The 20093-nt window shown below is 46.8% G+C and overlaps 1 protein-coding gene across 1 annotated transcript in view; it reads left to right on the top strand.

Annotated features, from left to right (window-relative positions):
• The window catches only part of WNT9A (Wnt family member 9A), a 59731-nt gene extending 41266 nt beyond the window's left edge, over positions 1-18465 (top strand). Inside the window, exons 3-4 of the mRNA XM_039726540.1 lie at positions 1349-1611; positions 11641-18465. Of these exons, the coding sequence (XP_039582474.1) occupies positions 1349-1611; positions 11641-12114 (737 nt within the window). The 3' untranslated portion in view covers positions 12115-18465. The remainder of the gene's footprint in view (positions 1-1348; positions 1612-11640) is intronic.
• The last annotated feature ends 1628 nt before the right edge of the window (positions 18466-20093 follow it).

The raw sequence follows: 20093 nt of genomic DNA, 5'->3' as shown, positions 1-20093 counted from the left end.
AAGGCAGACTCTGGGAACGACCACATGAGTTTGCTTGGACTGTCATGAACCTCCCAAGGAACAGTTCCAAAAATGACCTGGCAGTGTCTCTGCATGTCCTTGGTTGACACACCAGCTCACAGATATATCCACTACTGTCACCATCCACTTGTGTTATTTTTGAGTGGGGGATTTCTTGAGTCCCATCCAAAGCTGTTCTGGAATTGCATCTCAAATATGCAGTCGTTTACAGCTTCCATAGCTGGAGAATGGGCAGCTATAAATACTGCCATGTTTGCTTTTTATTTCTGGCTTTTATAATTTGGATTGAAACCGTGGGTCCCTCTGGGTGTCATTTGCCTATTGGGGGCGTGGGTGCTGTCACATCCCTGCAGGTGAGTGTGGGGGTGTAAAGAAAGGCTGTGCATGGGAGGTTTGAGGTGTAAATTGGGGTTTTTTTGAGTGAGGTGCTGCATTGGGTGACACATCTCCTGCTTCCCAGCCCTCAGGTGTCATCTGTCAACAATTCTGCCAGTCCGGAGTAGGACCCAGTGATTTGATTCAGAAGGAGAGGGAAGAATGAGGTGGATTGGGAGTCTGTGCTGGGTTCCTGCAGTTTGGTGTCCCCTTGGTAGCAGCAGTGGTACCTCCATGTCCTGTCCAACTCTTCATGGAGTCAAACAATGCTTTGGCTTTGAGGGGACTTTAAAGCTCATCCCTTTCCACCTCCTGCCATGGGGAGGGACACATTCCAGCAGACCAGGTTGCTCCAAGCCCTGCCCAGCCTGGTCTTGGATGCTTCCAGGGATGGGGCAACTCTTGCTCAACTCTTTCCATTTTCAGGCAGAGACTGTGAGTGACACAGAATGACAGCCACCGAGCTGGCCAGATTCCATTTGCATTCCTGAATCCTGGCTTGTGCCACCTCTGTCCATCATTCCTTGCCCTCCCCCGTGCCCTCTTCACCATCAGGGATGCTTTGAGGTTGTCAGGAGCACAGCCCAGGCTTTTCTCTGAGGTGCCCAGCAGTGCCACAGGAGGAACAGGCAGGAGCTGGTGCCCAGGAAATTCTACCCGAACTTGAGGAAGAACTTCTTTCCTGGGCAGTGACTGAGCACTGGTGTGGAGTCTCCCTCACTGGGAATATCCCAGAGTGGTCTGGATGTAATCCTGAGCCCCGTGCTCTGGGATGGCCTTGCTGGAGCAGGGAGGTGCCACCAGATTCCCTCTGTGGTCCCTTCCAACCCTACCCTCTATTACTCCGTGACGCAACTCACGCTCTTCTCCCTGTAGTTTTTATCTCCATTTCCTGTGGTTTTTTTCCCTTTGTTTAAGCTTCAATTAGAGCCTCTCCCTCCTGTCCCTGCAGGTTTTAAGGAGACGGCCTTCCTGTACGCCATCTCCTCGGCGGGGCTGACCCACGCCATGGCCAAGGCGTGCAGCGCGGGGCGCATGGAGCGCTGCACCTGCGACGAGGCGCCCGACCTGGAGAACAGGGAGGCCTGGCAGTGGGGAGGCTGTGGGGACAACCTCAAGTACAGCAACAAGTTCGTCAAGGAGTTCCTGGGGAGGAAGCCCAACAAGGACCTGCGAGCCAGGGTGGACTTCCACAACAACCTGGTGGGCATGAAGGTGCGTCGAAGGCGCCGCAGGGTGGTGGGGGGTTCATGTTGTTTTGTGGGGAATAATGCTGGTTTTGGGTGTGGAATAGGAGTGTTGGATGTGAAATGGATGGAGTGGTGCTCCTTCTGGAGGGGAGGAGTCTGAGTTGTGGGATTGTGCCCTGGTTTTCACTGTGCAAAACCATTAGAGAGAGACCAGAGGGAAAGAAATGGGACTGGCCAGGTTTAGGAAATATGAGGTGGAGACAAAGATGCTGGTTTCCCAGAGGGAGGAGAAGGTTTCACACCACAAAGGGATGTAAATACAGGTTCCTCAGGCTTAGGAGGACACAGAGGAAGTGTTTTATGCTGCCACAACATAATTGAGGGACACTTCTCTTGCAGCAGTTCAGTAGAGCATGGACAGTGTAGCATCTCCTTGGCCAGGTTTCTTTAAAACTGGCTGCAGAAACAGCTGGCAGGGAACCAGGGTGGAGAGACTAACTTCTGTCTGACCTCAGACCTAACAGTCCCTTTAGTTTTGTCTTCTGGCAGAAATCTGTGTCACCTAGAGCACAGAAACCTTCTGTGTCACCTAGAGCAGGAGATGGTGCTTGGTTGTAGAGTCCCTTTTTTCTTTTCCCATCTTTATCCTCTCTTCCTGCTCTTTACACCTCCTCTGAGGCTGCCTAGGGGCCTCCCTGCAGGACTGCCAGAATTCAGGAAGCATTTGGACAATGCTCTAGGGCACATGGTGTGATTTTTGGGTTTGTCCCGTGCAAGGCCAGGATTTGGACTCGATGATCCCTGTGGGTCCCTTCCAGCTCAGCATTTTCCGTGACAGATGTAAAGGACAAAGTGTCTGCAAGTGCTGGGTCATCCCAGCAAGGGGAAAAGGAAGAGGCTTTCCACCTTCTCCCATAATATGCTTGGCTGCACCTAGCCTAGAGTTGCTCCAACACGAAAATCCCTCAGATTGGCCAGCACAGGTGCTTAGGATCAGTGTTTCATTGCACCAACCTCCAAGGGGGACATACTGCAAGGCCAGAAATAGCCCTCGAGCCTTGTTATTGTCTGTGTGATTGGATGCAGGCTTGGGGCTGGGATGGGGGACCTGGGTCTCCAGTTTCCCAGGCAAATGCAGCCCAGCCAGTTGTGCATTCTAGGAATGGCCACCCCAGCTCAGTTGTTGCTGTGTCTATGTATAAAATGTCATTCCTTGCGACGGAATTGGGGCATCGGGGAATGCCACCAGCCAGGGCTGGCCAGCAGAGTGTCTCCCCCTCTCCCCACTACCAGATGCTCCTAGACAGTGCTGAGATCAGGATTAGAAATATCCTGGATTTAGCTGGTGTCTGGTTTTGGCTGACAGCTTTCCTGCTCTGGATTAAAGGGCTCAGTGTCTCTGAACTCCCGTGGCAGCTCTTTGACGTGTGAAACAGGCTTTGCAGGATGATGGAACTTGTCTCAACCCTTGTGTTGGTTGCTCTGTGCCATCTTTTGGAGTTGTGTGTGTGGCAGATGGGATGGCAGTGGAGAAGGTGGCCCATGGAGGCTGTGATTCCATGCTGGATGTTTCTGTGAGATGTCCTGGCTCTCCTCTCATTCCAGAGTCACACGATACAGTCTCATCAAAACCTCCAAGGTTGTGACTTGGGCTGCCACTGGCAAGTCCTTGTAGCTCCAGGACATTTCTGTGAGATGTCCTGGCTCTCCTCTCATTCCAGAGTCACACGATACAGTCTCATCAAAACCTCCAAGGTTGTGACTTGGGCTGCCACTGGCAAGTCCTTGTAGCTCCAGGAATATCCACCAACAGTGGCAGGGCTAAAAACCACCCAGATGGGTTTGGCCAAACTCCCAGTATTCCCAGTCCCAGGAGCTGAAGTCAGGATGTCCATATGGCTGAGGCCATTCTTGGATTTAGGATTTGTGTCCTTAATTATCATCTGTGCTCTACACTGCATGACTTTGAGCTAAACAAACTCCAAGGATGAGCGGGAGAGGTTGAACCTTCCCTTCTGTGTCCTGATCCTTGTGAGTTAGCTCCCAGGGGAAGATGCAGGACTCTCCAGCAACCCTCTGCTTTGGCACAGTGGGACTCTGGCCACTGGCAGTGGTTTCACAGTGTGATATCTGCAGCTAAACAGCTGAGTAACAGTTGTGACGGTTGTCCAGACACCGACAGCCCTCCTGGCAGTCCAAGTCACAGACCTCTGCTGCAGGTCAGTGATCCAGTGTTCCTATTTTCGTCCACCCACAACATGTCTGTCGAGTTGGGATTGCTGTGTGACAGCTTTCCTTTGCCTGTTTGCAGCAGCAGTTGAAATGATTTCTCTGTTTGTGCTGCTGGATATAATAATTCACTGTGCCGTGGCGTGGTTGAAAGCCAAGCCAAGCACCCCACCAGGCTCACAGCACCACCATGGAGCCAGGCAGAGAAGGAGGGAATGTTGAGGAGGAAGCTTTCAGGAGGGTGGTGGTAGAAGATCAGGAGAACACACATCTGTATGGTTGGGATATGTGGCCCTAAACCCCTGGCACAACTTGGTGTCACTAAGATGATGATCAGAGTGAGGACCCATGCTGGCTTTGTGACAACAAAGTCAAAACTTGCAATACTTGCTTCAGATTCCAGAATATTGAAACCAGTTTGACCCTCTTGATGTGGTGGATGGATTGTCTTTGGCACTGCTTGCTCTCAGGGGTGGGTTAATATCAGGTTTGATCTCCGTTCATCCTCCTGTTCCCAGTGCAAGTGCAGGGTTGGGAGGATGGAGGCTGAGAGCACTACTGCATTCCTTGCTGAGTTTGTGGATATTTTCCTTGAGGAAGGTAGTGAGTTAAAGATGACTCTCAGCACGTTTTCTGTGTCTTCAAAGAAGCTCCTCACCAACCAACTCCTGCCATAAAGACTTTGCCACTATCAAGTAGGGTTTGCTCACCCATTGACTGCAGCAGTGTGAAACCACTTTGGACTAACCTAGCGTGGTTATTGGAACAATAACTCATCTGGATTTGATTTGGGGTGGGTCAAAGGCAGTATAGGGGTGCAGACAGCCTTGGTTTGTGCCATTTTGGAGCTGGAGTTCTTGCAGCATGTGGTGGATGTGTGTGTTCACTGAGGGAGTGGAGAAGTCTCTACGAATGACACAGCACAAGCTTGGTGGTCCCTCACTGATTCTTTACGTGTCATTTTCCCCATCTAATTACTCCCAACCATGGCAAAACATACAAATAGTCCCTTGAGACCCAGCAAAAAAAGGACCTGTGCTGGACTGACTAATTTGGCAAGCAACCCTCTCCCCTCCTGGTCACCACACCAGTTTCTCCATGGTGTCACACCAGCAAACAATCCGTGTATTTCTGCGAGGGTGACATGATCCTATCCCGCCTAGTTTTAGTGTCTCTTGGTAGACGTTCTCATTTAATTATGATTTTACTTCTGCTTTTTACAACCTTGATGGGCTGCCTGTAATTTTGCTGCCACCAGTGAAATAATCACTGAACATGTTGTGCCCGTGGTGGCTCACCAAGTTATATGATATGACCTCAGTGGTTAATGAAAGGGTGAGCTTGTCTAGTGTGAGGATGAGGTAATTAGACCAGGACTTCTCCAGCCTTCTCTTTATTGAAAAGCAGGAGCTCTGAATAGACCACTTATTAAAAAAGCAATTTCCCTTCCTTTGCCAGATCTGCTCTCCCTCATTCAGCCATTCTTTCCGAGGGGTCTTGGGTGGAGAGGGTGTTTTGGGGGGAGATGTGTGTGTGGAGGGGATGGGGGAGAAGTCAACTGTATTAGAGCTCTGTTGCCAGCAATGAAGTTTCTGAGTTATATTAAATGAAGCCCAGGCAGCCTTGCTAAAGCTCTCATCTTCTCTCTGTCCTCCCCCCTTTTCCCCCTTGTACACACAAGTGCAGCCCTCTTTTGTAACCCATTAATGAAAAGGAGGAATATTAGAGCACTCAATTAGTTCCACTGGGCTTGAGTAAGTGATGTTTTAATTAAATTTGCCCAGTTTCTCAGCCAAGTATCATTAAACATGACTTTCCAACTCCCTCTCTGGAGCGTTGCTAAGTTTCTTAATCCCAGGAGTGCTGACCTCTTCCAGAGGTATGTCTGGTCAAGCATGTCTTACAGATCCAAGGGGCACAATTAAAAGGGGCTGCTGTTACCCAAGAAAAAAAAAATTATCATGTTCTCACTACCTTTTTCCTTCATCCTTCCAGAAGGAGGGACACAAATCTTTGCCTGAAGTTCGTGTATAACCTCAGTTGTCTTGAGAGCTGAGAGTGTTTACAAAATTATGGGGAGGTAGAGATGAAGAAGAAGAAAAGATCTCTCTTCGAGCAGTTTCCTGATTTGAAATTGGTTCCTTTCATGAGGCTTCATTGTTTTTTTGCACAAGATGCTTTGGTCTGTGCAAAGCAAGTGTTTCTGAAGGATCACAGAATCCTGGAATGGCTTGGGTTGGAAGGGACCTTAAAGGTCGCCTTGTCCCGACCCCTGTCATGGTCCTTGTCACCCTTGTAGGCTTCAAGTCCAGACCTATCCTGAGACAGCTACACCTGAAACCATCTGGGATGCTCTGGAGAGGATAGTGGGAGGTGCCTGGACCTTCCCTTGCTGTTGACTTGCTTATTTTGGAATTCCATCTGAGGAATGGCTTTTCCCCCCAAGGCAGTGCTGGCAGGGATCTCTCTGCAGGGCTGGAGATGCACTCTCCATATCAGGGAGATGTTTGCCCAGCTATCATCTGTCTGAGGAACTTCATGAGCTATCACATAACACGTTATCAGAGCATGCCACCCTCTTCATTTCTGGAGCTCCGTTGGGCAGAGGGGGGAAATTGAGACCCAGAAAGATTAAGTGACTCACTAAAGGTCACACACAGGCGGAGGGAGGCACAACTCTCCTGTTGCAGAGACAGTGTTTACAAGCACTGACCATCCAGTCTCACACAGTTCCTGCTCATTAACACGGTTCTAGTCCAACTCCAGGTTTTGCTGTGCCCTCATGATGTGTAATAATTGCTATTTTGGAGTTGGTGCATGCAAAAAAACAACAGGCATAAAGCATCCTTTTTGGCAGTTTTTTAGGGATGTGTTTGCAGTGAGAAATGGGGCATCACATGTTTACCAAGGTACAAATCAAACCCAGCAAATAACAGCCTGAGAAGAGCTCTTAATGTACAGATCAGTTTTCAGGGCCACCACTGGTATTAATTGCTGCAGGTTATGACAGGTAGGAATGCCCAGGCGTGCTCTCTGGATTTTCCTCTCCTTTCAGGCTGAGAATGGCTCAGCCAAAGCCTTTCTTAGGCCTGGAAATCAATACTCTGGAAAAAAAATTGCTTGCTGTGTCCCATAAGTGATTGCAGTTGGTTGTTTATGTGGATCTTTTTTAGCATGGGAAGCATGCTAGGAATACTGAGCATGGGGAAAATACTTCTGAAGTTCTCAGTTTTAAGTAGGGTTATGTTGTTCTATGCTTAAATGTTTGTGTTTTAATACCTATGTCACTAAAATATGAATGTTCCTATTTTTTAAAGAGGGAAGGGTGGTGGGAGGGGAAAACTGTTCTGAAAAAGCAGGTTGAGATCAGGCTGAAAAGAAGGGGTTTTTCACAAGGTAGAAGAAAAAAGAAAGGAAAACTTTTAACAATCTGTGAAACTTTTATAGTTCAGCCAGTGGCATTGGCCAGTGTGAAGGGACAAGTCTGGCCACTGGTTGTGTGTGGGGACTGTGGCTGCTGTCCAAACAAACATTAATACTTGAGCTGAGAGGATGACTAAGCCTATTTAAATTGAAGAGGGGGATGGAGGGGATTGGGTTTGTGGGGAAGCATCCCAAAGCCCTTCCCAAAGCCAGGCAAGGCTTTTCCCTGGACGGGCTGCCTGCGAGGAGGGTTTTTGCTGCCTCCTCTCCCCCAAACCATAGCGAATGGTTTGAAGCCTTGGAGCCACAGCCCAGCCATGACGACAGCGGAGCAATGAGCGAGGAATTCCCACGGCCGGGTGTCCGCCCTGGGCTGCTGCTGCCCAGACAAGAGTTGTCTGAAAAAAAAAAAAAAACAACCACTGCCAGAGCCCCGTGACCCAGCTGGGAATGAATGGGAATCCTGTCCTCGGCGTTTCAGCTAAAACACTGAGAAATTGTGTGTTGCAGCATGTCTGAGACTGATCATGACGGGGGCACTTAGTCTGAGCTTCGCGGCGCACCATTGTTGGGAGGAAGGATTACATGTTGCATAGCAATGCTCTGCTGTGATCCCTCTTCCCCATGTAAAGCCAGTTGGGAAGGCAGTCCAGCAGCGCTATCTGATTTCCTCCGAGCAGGAAAACCCCAGGAAAAAGGGTTCTGTTCTTGCTTTGTGTTTTCCTCATTCTGCGTTTGTCTGTATTGGGTGTTCTCATGGCAAGGTCAGTGGGAATTTGTGTTCCTAAGTCAGGCTAAAAATCCTTATTTTCCTCCCAAACTCTTCTGTTTAATACTGCCAGACCAGGTGGTTGTTCAGAGGAGAGTGGGAGGACAGAATTCCCATGTGTGATGCCATTCCTGACCCACCACTTGTCTTTGTTTGGCTTTGTTTTCATGGTGGGAGCTCTCTACAGCACACAGTACAAAAAGGATGCTCGTTGTTGCTGTTACTCCTGAGTTGCTACAACCCCACTGCTGTGTGGTAGCTGTGGAGTTGGGGCCACGGGGAGCATGAAATATTTTGTGCCTTGGATGGAAGCTGAGCCATTCTGCTTCACATCTGTGACAAAGGTGGAGGTGGCCACATCCTTGGTGTGGATGAAGTGATTATTCAGTGGTGAGTTCAGTCAGGTCTGTGTAGGATGGAGGTAAATCAGGCTCTGAACTGTGATGAGCCTTGAAAAGAAAGCAGGAGCTACTACAGCTCTTGAAATATGATTTTATATGCTAAAACCTTATTCTTCCTCATGTAATCAAGAGTTTTTTGGAAATAAAAACAGTGTTTTTTATCCTGGAAGAAGGATAGAAGCCCTTCAGGTTTGAAAGCATGATCCAGACATTTGTCCCAGGATCCAGCCAGCAAAGCTTTCTCCAAGCAACCTGCTGACTTGGATCAGTCTTGCTCTGTTTCCTGAAGAAATGAGGTGGATTTAAGTGTCTCTGACAGGAGCTTGCAGCAAGAGGAGGAAAGGTCGTTGTGGAAGCTGGGGAGCGGGACGGGAACCAGAAGGGCTTTGCCAAGATTCATTCTGGCTCGTGGGTGGCTGGGGCCCGGAGGCAGCAGTTCCCCATCACGCAGCGCCTCGAGGAGCTGCAGCGTGACTGACAGCAGCAGGGGAGGCTGCCTGGGCCGGGAATTTTTCTAGGATTTTCACTCTTGCTGCCTCGTAACATTCTTGAGCCCGTCCCGGTCCTTCCAGGAGAAGCTTTACGGGGCGGTTGGGATGCACCGCGCTCGCACGGCAGCCGTAGGAAAATCCACACGCTGGGTTTCATGAACTGGTGCATTCATGGGGAGAGGGACAATGGAAACCTTTTATGCTTTGGTGCACCAGGGCTGTCCCAGCCACTGCTTAACAAGGAGCTAGAAGCGAGTCGGGAAAATCCAGACTGGGGTTCATGTGGAACTTTGTTGGAGCCCACATGAGGAGAACAGAATTAAATTACCTAAATACACTTACTAGTACCCCTTGAGAGACCTTTATGCTGCTGCCAGGACAGCTGGTGCAAGGAGAATGTTTTAAAGCACCTCAGTTAGTGCTAGGTGGAAATATTTAAACACCTGAGTTTGGCCCAGAGGGTGGGATGCTGCTCACAGAATCCCCTGAACTGAGGTGCGTCTGTGTGGGCTGGGTCCCCCGGCTCCTGTTGGTGATAGAGATGTGCTCGGCTGTCAGTGGGAGCCTGGAGAGCTGTTCAGTGGAGCAGGTGTTTGCCTCACTGCAGGGTCCTCCCCTGCTTTGGCTGCCCTGACTGCGATGAGAGTTCTGAGGTGTTTCTCAGACTGAGGTGTTTAAACTCAAGCGCTTGCCTCGGTGAGGTCAACCCTGGCTGGCTGATGTGATTCAACTGCCTAAACCTACATGCTTACACCTGACTGAAGGTCCTGTGCCATCAGCCAGCTGCCAATCCATCAGGATCAGGTTTTCCAACACGTGTTGGGCTGTATCCACCAGCCCCACGTGGACGCCTTGGCTGTAGTGCTCCTGCAACGTCAGCACTCCCACAGATCTCCAGAGAGGTGGCTCCTGACAAGAACAGCCCCGACTCCAGGTTCCCTTCCTGAGTTTCATGACCCTGTCTTGTTCAATCAGCTCCAAGCCCAGGAGCACGACTACAAGCTGAGCCAGTTCCCGTTGGTTTCTTGCTTTCCCAACTCCTGTGCAATGGGGGTTGTCTCCTTTTCCAGGTGGAGCAGATGCAAATGCGCTGGGGGAGGAGGAAAGGTTGAGGAAAGCCTGAACTGATGAATGACTGCAGTGTGCAGCCCTTTCCCAAGTATCCCAGCAATTTCTGCCCGGTTTGCTGATGGTGTGGGCGTGAAATCAGGTGGAGGAGCTTTGTTTCACACGAACTCAGCTCTCACTTCTGGACAAGCAGTGAAACGGGACTTTACACGAGGGAGGGGACGGGTGAGGGTTGGGGTTTTCCCCCCTCCTCCTCGGTGTTGAAATGTGTTCTGCACGCTCTTGTCTGACATTGTGGGATTTCTTGTGGACTTGGCGAGACACTTTGGCACACAAAGCGTGACAGCCCTTACCCAAGCCATCCCAGCTGAGCGCTATAACCAGCAACACATCTCCCCCTGTAACCCGTCACCGCTTTGAATGCTACTGTGTATTATTGGATTGCACTTGCAAAGGTCTTTGGCTGTCACAGGAATGAAGTGTGACCATTGGACAGGCTCTGCTGAAGGCTGCATTATGCATATTGTCTTTCTAAAAATGTTTCTGGAATATCACAATTGGGCCAGGCCCCAATTCCGAGTCCATGACCTATTGCACGGTTGCACATGGGGCTCAGCAGGATTTGTGCAGCCAAATAATTAAGAACCGGATGGTCAGGAAATGGACTGCAGCCAGTCCTCTGCTGTCAGGAGGCCACAGCATAGCCAGATGCCATCATGGGCACGGGGGGAGGTTGTTTTCTTCTTTTTTAGGTACCGTAGATGCCCAAATGAAGGGCACTTCCAACACTACTTTGGTGCCTTGTCAGGACCCAGCTCCGTCAAACAAACTCTGTCCTTACCTGCTGTTTTAAGGGGTGGTTGTACCTTACCCATTTAAAGCCAACAGAACCTAATTTTGGTGAAGGGACAGGGTAGGAGAATTAGAAATACAAATTTGTGTTTATAATCTGTGGGCAAAATGTGGGGTATCTGTGGCTGTCCAAATAACATCTCTGCTCTTGTGTTGCTCATGGAGGTCACCAAGTGTAAATCTCTCTCTGGAGAAAGGGAGCTGGAACATTCCAATGCTGTTTCTAAGTAGATGGATGTGGTTTTGTGCCGTGAAATTTCTTTATTGCACTTGATTTGAAAAGGATGGGATCCTTTATTTAGCATCGGCCAGTTGATGGTGCTAAACTAAGATTGCTTCTTCTTGTACTTGGCTTTGAGGACCTGTCGTATGGAGAAGGTTCCTATTGTCCACGCTCCTGTTCTGGAGTATGTGTCACCCCACCTCTTTCCACTTCTTCCACTTTTATATCTTACCTACTTATTATTGACAAAGACAAATAGGTGTTAAAATATGTATTAATCTCTTAGTTGTGTCACAGTTTCAGATCTCTGTCTACACAATGAGTGGCAGCACTGGACAATCTCTGTGCACCTTTCCAGTATCTTTAATTAGCCAATTAAGCAAAGTTTCTGCAAGTGAACATCATACTCTGGGAACTAAGAGCCTTTTGAAGTATTTCCTGTAGGATGTGTTTTCTGTCTGCTGCCAACAGATACTTTTTTGTATTGTCATCAACTTGGTGTCCCTGAAACGTCTTCTAGAAAATGTCGTGTTTTACTTGATGTTTTGATTTCCTCCGCCATGACTGATTCTCTTTGGGGCCGTGTGTGTGTCTGCAGGTCATCAAAGCCGGCGTGGAGACCACCTGCAAATGCCACGGCGTGTCCGGATCCTGCACTGTCCGAACGTGCTGGAGGCAGCTCTCCCCCTTCCACGAGATCGGGAAGCAGCTGAAGCAGAAGTATGAGACCTCGCTCAAGGTGGGCAGCACCACCAACGAGGCCACGGGGGAAGGCGACATTTCCCCCCCTAAAAAATCCATCCCCGGCCACAGCGATCAAATCCCAAGGACTACGGATCTCGTCTACATTGACGACTCCCCGAGCTTCTGCCTGATGAGTCGGTATTCCCCCGGGACCTCGGGACGGAAGTGTTACAAGGACAAGAACTGCGACAGCATCTGCTGCGGCCGGGGCCACAACACGCAGAGCCGGGTGGTGACGCGCCCGTGCCAGTGCCAGGTGCGTTGGTGCTGCTACGTGGAGTGCAAGCAGTGCACCCAGAGAGAGGAGGTTTACACCTGCAAGGACTGACGCAACCTGCGGCTTCTGCTGCACGGCCGCCCCCGGGGATGGGCCAGCTTGGAGAACTGCCTATGGAGACAAACAGGGTTTGATTGACCTTCTGGCATCTGGAAGCTATGTTGAGACATAAGCACTTTGTAGGGTACAGGTGACCCAGCTGTGTTGCTGTTTTGTTTTGGGGTTTTTTGTTTTGTTTTGTTGTTTTGTTTTGTTTTGTTTATCCTATAGACTGAATTTTCATGAGGTCCAACCGTGTGGAAATAAGTGCCTGTCACACTGGGGTTAGACACCAGTTGACCTTCACCTTCGTTGTCTACATAGTTTGACGGATCATTTCTCCTTGGAACGTTGTTTCAGCCATCCTCCATGAACTCCTGGGCTAAGAGATTCCCTTTGGCATGAATATCCTGTACTTCTTTATTCCTGGAGCTCATCCATCTGCTTAGAGAGCTGATAAAAAAGATCTTTCCACTCTGAGTGCGGTGGTGCTGGAAGCAGACATTTATTTCACCTAAAACTGGAGAGGGATTTGTAGGGAATGATAGGTTCTTCCAGTGGAGTTTCTGCACATGGAGCAAACCAGGCTCTGACAAAGAGACCCACTGGGAGCATCAGCTCTTTAATGACAGCTCTGTACCCATGTGCATCGTCACCACGCACAGCTCGGAAAACGTTGGGTCCACCACGCTGCAGACAGAAATAGATCCAAGAAAGAGGTTGGGAAGACAGCAGAACACCAGACGTGCCTGTCCCCTTCAGTCCAATCCTATTCTTTATTTAAAACAATTCACTCAAATGCAGGCTCTTTAGCACTATCGCTGTCTTAAATTTAATTTTTTTTTTTAAACCACTAGATACTTTTGTTTCATTTTCACTTCGCGCATGATTTATTTTTCTCTCCTCTTCCCACCTCTTGCTGATGGAGGTCAACCTGTGGTAACTGCTTCAGAAATCCCAACTGGAACTTGTTGAGTCTTATTCCAGCTGAATTTGGACGTGTTTCTCTTGAGTAGGACAAGAGGAATCCGAGTGCCTCTTGGAACCCGGGGCTGTCTTGCCTTGTGGAGCAGCCGTTTTGGCCTGGATCAGACCTCTGGAGGAGTTGACTTTTCTTTCCTAGGTCATCATTCCATTTACTCTAAACCATGGCAGTGGTACATGACACAAGCTGTATGTAAACCCTATGACCTTAAGATGATTTTTTTTTTTAACCACTAGATCGAGAACTGTACTTTAAAAACACACGTGCTAAATCCTAACAAACTCATGGATTTGGAATAACCAATTGACACAGAGACAACCTGAGAGAAGCCAGAAATTTGACTGCAGGGGTTCATCACTCCAACGCTGTGAAACACATGACAACCTCCAGCATTTCTTTTTTGCTTGGAAGAGGAGATTTGCAGTCTAGGACTTGGCGTGCCAATATTCTTCATATAAAAGTGGATTGGAGGCAGCTAGTGAATGCTTCAATGAAGCTTTCTAAGGAAAAAAAATGGGGAGCAGAGGGTGTTTTGTTTGATTTTTGGTAGCAATTTTTGACTGTCCAGTAGTAGCAATTTCCACCAAGTTTCTATAAGCCATTGATCTGGTGTTCAAAAGAGGAGATTCTCAAGCATTAGTAGAAATTAGTAAAACAAAATGAGAGCAATTTGCCAAGAGGAACCGTTATTTTTCAAAGTATTTTTTTCCTTATTCTTTTATTTAATTTTTCCCCCCCAAATTATAGCCACTAATATTTAAGCTGTTCATATGCATCTACTGGGAAGAGAAAAGATAGATTTGGGGTTTTCTTAGTAACAAATACCTGCAATTTAGCCTGGCTCGTTGGCATCAAATCTTGAGGAGGGGGCAGCGGGAGGGACAGGGTGTTACTGTTTAATAGCACCATGGTTCTGCAGAGTGAAGCAAAATGTCTCTGTTTTGGTGTTTCCTTATTTGCTGTACCATTCTGGAGGTTGGGATAATGCTGGAGGAGCGAAGGTGGAATCCACATGTGGAATTCCCACCTTCCAAACCAGCAAAGCACCAGGAAGGTCTTGCAGCTTTTGGGAAAGTCACCCCCGAGCAGTTTATCTAATGGTTTAAAAAATAAATCGCCTAGAAGCCTATTATTCAGTGTGTATATATAGATATATATGCACACCTTGACACATAAATATATATATATATAAATATTGAACATTTATTTATTGTAAAGCCCTTCAGAAGGACCTTCTTATGGTTTCAATGTGGTATTATGTTAAATTCTCTTTCTCCCTCTGTCTCTCTCTCTCACACATATGTGCAAACTCACTGTTACATTTTTGTGTGTTCTAGAATAGCTCTTCCCCTTCAAAGTAAAGCCAGATCCAAACCTGCTCAAAACAGGAATTTTGGGGTCTGAATTACTATTTCTGGCTCCATTCTTTCTTTTTTTTTTTTTTTAATCTGTTCTTAATTAAAGGATGGGCCGCAATTTATGTGCATTATTATTATTATTATTAATTATTATTATTATTGTTATATTTAAACCATGGGCCTCATTTTCCTCCTTTTCACTGGTGTCTCTGTCACCGTTGACCTCGCTGGAGTAACTCCACATTGCACTGGTGTGAGAGGAGAATGAGTCCCTAGAAGCAGAAGAGAGGGGAGTGTTGGTATGGATATCCTGGCCAAAAAAATGCTGGGATAGGATGGGATGGGATAGGGAATCTTGGTGTGTTCAGCAGTGTGGGGGAGAGAGACATGGGTAGGAAATAAAGCAGATTGTCCAAGCTTGTCTAGAAGAAAGCAGCAAAGAGTGAATGAACTACTGAGTGAAAGAGCTCTTCTGTGTATTGTAACTCACGCACTGAAGCCTGGATGCTTTCTGTAAGTATTTAAAAAAAAAAGAAAAGACAAAAAAGAAAAAAAAAGGACAAAAAAATTACAAAAAAAAAAGAATAATAAGAAAAAACCACCACAAATTGTATTTATGTTCATGTGGATATAGTACTTGCCTGTTATATATTGTAAATAGCAAGGTTTATTCTCCTGTGGTTAAAAAAAATTATAAATAACTAAATAGTAGCGAGGCACATGTGTTAAATGTATAGGCAGTGTATAAAATATACTAACACTCTGAAATCAGGAGAACTTGTCTTCTTGGCCTTTTGACCTAGGGTGGTAAAACAAACGTGGGTTATTTTTCTTCTCCCCCCTGCCCCACGCTGTGGGTGTGTTTTGGGCAGGGGGTCTTTAGTTCCAGCGTTTTCCAATGTTTGCCTTATCGTTGAAGAAGGAACTGGGGCAAAAACCTCCTTTTGGAAAAATCCAGTGGAGCTTAAAAAGTAGCTGGGAGAGAATCTGTCAAACCATCTCAAAACCCTTTGGAGTGCTAGGCCTGGGTTTTCTGATGGTGAGAGATGTGTTGGAGTTTAATTTACTCATGGAACACGAGTGCTACTCCATCCACAAGTCTGGAAAACCCTAAACAAGAGACTGGGAGCTCCTGTATAAAACACTGGGGAGTGTCCTGCAAAACCTTTTTGTCCCAGCTGGATTAAACTGGATTTTTCCAGAGAGGCTGATTCTGCCACCACACCATTGGATCTCCAGTGCAATTCAGTGAAATTGCTCAGTTTTGTAAAACTACTTCAGCGGTGGATTTGGGTCCCTGAACTTTTTCATGGTGTCATTTCATATATATATATGTATATTAAAAAAAAAAAAAGTGCAAAGCAACTTTCCCCCTTTTTCTTATCCCCAGAGAAACAGGATTTTGCTCAGATGTAACTGGAGAAGGACAGATGGGTGGAGGGGAGATCTCTGGTTCCTGACCCCCTTTCATCCCCTGTCCCCCCAAAAGTGTCAAAGTGTTGGTTCTCCTAAGCTGATCCAACCCGATCAGTTTTGGGGTGGGGGGGTGCAACCATTATTTATATAACTTTTTTATTAATTTTTTAAAAAAGAGAAGTTAGCTGATGGAAGAATATTTTTATTGAATAGTGCATTTTAGTTATGTCAGAAATATAAAAAAAATATATAATATTTTTGTAAACAAGGCAAACTGAAAACGTTTGCTGTTTTATATTAGAATTTTCTATTAAAAGAAATAAAAACCCACAGAAATAATTGTTGCACCCGTCATCTGTTTTTTAACAAGCTTCTATTCTGTGTGACTGACTCATTTATGCCGGATGTGGAGAAATGCAAAACAAGTCCTAAACATTATGTTCTCTTTATCTTCCAGTTATCAAAAACTCCAGTTGGTGAAACAAGCAGTGTTTAATCAAAGGGGATTTTTAATTATTATCATTATTAATGCTAAAAATGAGTTATGAAAAATGAGTAGCTTGTAATGGAAAGAAAAAATAATCTACCCTAAATTTTCAAGTTTACCCTTTTTTAACTGAACATCCTGGTTTTGAGATGGGTCTGGATGGAGGAAATCCCAAATCTATTTGCAATTATCAGGGATTTGCCATTGAGCTCAGTTGGCTGGGGAAGAACAGCTCTTGAAAAGGTAGTTGGGGAAAATAAAATCATAATCTGAGTACATTGGAAGGTTAAATGAAGAGGACCAAATTCCAGGCTTGATCCAACACAAGCAACTTTTATCTATTTGAATGGGGCAGTATGAAACTGGGGAGCTGGGGATTCGCTCTGCTGCGATTCAGGAAGTTTGTCCATCACCTTGAGAAGCGGGGAATGATTTATGGACCCCTGTTTTCTTAAGAGCTTTTGGGATTGCTGGTTTGAAGACCTGAGCAGTGGCTAAAGTAATTTCTGAGGAGATTTTGTTGTCAGGCCGCTCATTGACATCTGCCTTCCTTCAGGCCAGGTCTGGAATTCCTTTGTCCGTCGTTTTTCAGCTGCCCTGTTTTAGGGAACATACAGTCGGGTGTTTTGGCTGGGGTAGGCTTGGATGAGACCCCAGATGAAGGGACAGATTTCTCAAGGGTACTTTCATGGAGTAGATGCTGCTTAAGGTGATTTTCTGGTGGATTATGGTGCCTGTGAAAAATTCCTCAGTTGATGCTGCAGTAAAATCCAGTCTGTTCTGTACCCTGTGGAACAGGTGCAGTAAAGCTCCTCATTCCCAGTTTATCCAGCTCTGCAGACACATCTGTTGGGTTGAGTCTGGCTTCCGTGGCCAGCTCATCCTGGATTTCAGTTTTTTAGGGTGCTAATTAGGTGATGACTTTTAGAAAGTGACGTTTTCCCACAAGAAATACAAGATGTGGCCTTTCTGGACCACATGGCTCAGTATAACACAGGATCAGGTCCAGAGGAATCATAGGAATCATGGAATGTTTGGGGTTGGAAGGGATCTTTAAGATCCATCTCATTCCAACCTCCTGGTTGAATCTGCTCAACCCCCTGAAACCTGGTCATGGGTGTTACCACAGAATAGCTTTTAGATCTATTTTTCACGAACTAACATTGGATTAGACCAAATTATTCACAAACAGAATATTTCTGAAGAGAGCAAATAAAATAAAAAGGGAATCTTGAGGATTTTTGGGTGGGGAGGAAAAGAAAATGGATTTGGCAGCACAGTTTTACTTTGGCTTCCTGTAACTACAATTCCTCAGGTGCAGGGAGGGAGTGGGGAGTGAGGCCAGAAATTATGCAGACACATCGAATTCACCTGTCAGGGAAAACATCGGAATTTTGCCTTTCTCTCAGCTGTTGCTGAGTGTTTTCAGAAATGGGAAAAACCCTTCTTAGCACTGGGCAAGATGACCCAAAAGGCCAGGAGATGACTTCCCAGAGGAGTATTGGGAGAGGTGTTTGGCACTGATGTGCAATGGATCTGGAATAATTCCCCTTGGGAAAGCGCCCCTGGTCTGCAGTCAGCGGGAACGCCAATGGAAGGTGTTTGGCCCATGTGGAGGTGCCAGTTTTCCCTGCTGACAGTAGAAGGGGATAAAGACTTCCAGGTTAGCAGAGGTGAGACTGAATTCAGGAAAATCAGGAGATGTGTGATAATCCTTGCAGCTCCCCCTGAGCATGGATCCATCTGAAACACCAATCACCAAACCAGCCCAGGAATTTCCCTTGGACCACCCCACCTTTAATAATTTAAAGCAGGAATGTAAAGTCTAGGATTTGTTTTGCACACCTGGGATGGCATTTCCTTTTAAAGGGAGGTGGGAATACTAACATGAAGGATTAGTATTTTTCTTGTTTTTCTTTTGTTTTGTTTTGTTTATTTTTCCAATGTCTTATGGGAGCCTAAGTTATTTTTCTCTACCTCATATGTACAGCTTGTAGGTATAAATCTGATTCTGAGTGACTGTTGAGAATGTATTTAAGTTATTTAACATCTTTGTATAACAAAAAAAAAGAAAAAAAGCAAGAGCAAATGAAACAATAAATGTATTTTAAATTATACTTGAAGTGTGCTCCTCTTTCTTCACATCTGTTGGAAAAGTCTTTGTACAGTGGTTGTGGGAGAGCCTTCCTTCAGCCTTATTAATGAACATAAGCCTGGCCTTGGGGCTAATTTAAGCCCCAAAAGTGGTACCCTGATCTGGAGAAATGCTTCTCCATCCATTGCAAATGACATCATCAAACAAGCTCAGGAGGCTGAGGGACTCCATCGGCTTCCCATGGGATTCCATGGTCATCATACTTTGCTGGAGAAGTCAGGATACCTTGGCAGTGTGTCACTGTGAGGATGTGATTCCAAAATAACTGGCTGGAGCTCAGAATAGGTTGGAGGTGGCCAAATTTAGTCTGGGGGAATGACAGCAATTAGAAAAAACCTGTTGTTATCCCAGGCTTTGACTTGCTTGGCGCGTTGATGTCAATGTGTCCTTGCCTGGCACATTGTCTTGCTCGATCAAATGTCCTTTTCTTCACAATGCACCTCTGGAGCTCTTCAGTTCCTCGTTGCAGCTGAGCTTTAAATACCCAGAGTTGGGAGGGACCCATGAGGATCATCCAGTCCAACAATCCCACCATGTGCATCCCTGAGAGCCTTGTCCAAACCCTCCCGGAGCTCTGTCAGCCTTGGGAATCCCCATTCCCTGGGGAGCCTGGGCAGTGCTCCACCTCCCTCTGGGGGAAGAAACTTTCCCTTAGATCCAACCTAAACCTTGGAACAAGACCATCTTTAAGGTCCCCTCCAACCCAGACCATTGTATGATTCTGTTACTTTGAAAACCCTCACTTGTGTCTCCAAAGAGTCTTCAAAGTCCCTTCAGCTTTCCAATTCTCTCCTTCCAATGCACACAAATTCTTAGATTTATTCATTTGTTTTACCTTCCAATTTCATTTCCTGCTGTGGGAAAAGCACCCAGGCTTTTAATCCACCCCTTCAGAGCTGGTTCCTTTACACAGAGTCAGCGCTGCCATCCTCAGACAGAAATGCTGGAGCTTTACCCAGGATTGTGCTGGTGTTGGGATGGTATCCCACTGCTGTTCTCCTCACAGATTGTTATTCACACAGGGAATTGGTCACTTAATCAGTGAAAACTCTACTCAACCAATGCTCCTCCTGCTCTTGCTTTTCTTGGTCTGTTCTTGTGGTGAGAAACATCAGCTCGAAGCTCTGAGGAACCAGGCAAACACTTTGATCCAGGTATTTTTCATACAATCATGGAATGGGTTGGGTTGGAAGGGAGCTCAAGGATTACCTAATTCCCATCCCCCTGCCATGGGCACCTTCCACTAAACCAGGCTGCTCAGTTTTTAAACCAGAAGAGCAGACAAAAGGAGATTATGGGATGGGAGATGGATCTACCTCAGGTTTGCTTCCCACCAAACCCTGCAGGGCAACCTCCTGCCTTCTTCAGCTTCCCAGCTGACCTCCCATTTACACTTCCTGGCAGTTGGGTAATGGGAACTCGCAGGTTGGGAGCCTCACAGGCAGTCCCTTAAAGAGCTGCTAATGGGAGTCGTAAAGCCGCAGGAGCCGAGGATGTGGCGGCGTTTGGACAGCTGTTCCCGCAGAGGAAGTGGGTGACGCGAGAATGCATTGTAAGAATTTGGGATTAAAACAAGGATCAGATGAGAGA

The sequence above is a fragment of the Passer montanus genome, unplaced genomic scaffold (genome assembly GCF_014805655.1).
Source record: "Passer montanus isolate IOZ18808 unplaced genomic scaffold, ASM1480565v1 scaffold59, whole genome shotgun sequence".
Taxonomy (NCBI): domain Eukaryota; kingdom Metazoa; phylum Chordata; class Aves; order Passeriformes; family Passeridae; genus Passer; species Passer montanus.
The sequence above is the reverse complement of the archived record's forward strand: the minus strand, read 5'-3'. Positions and strand labels throughout refer to the sequence as shown.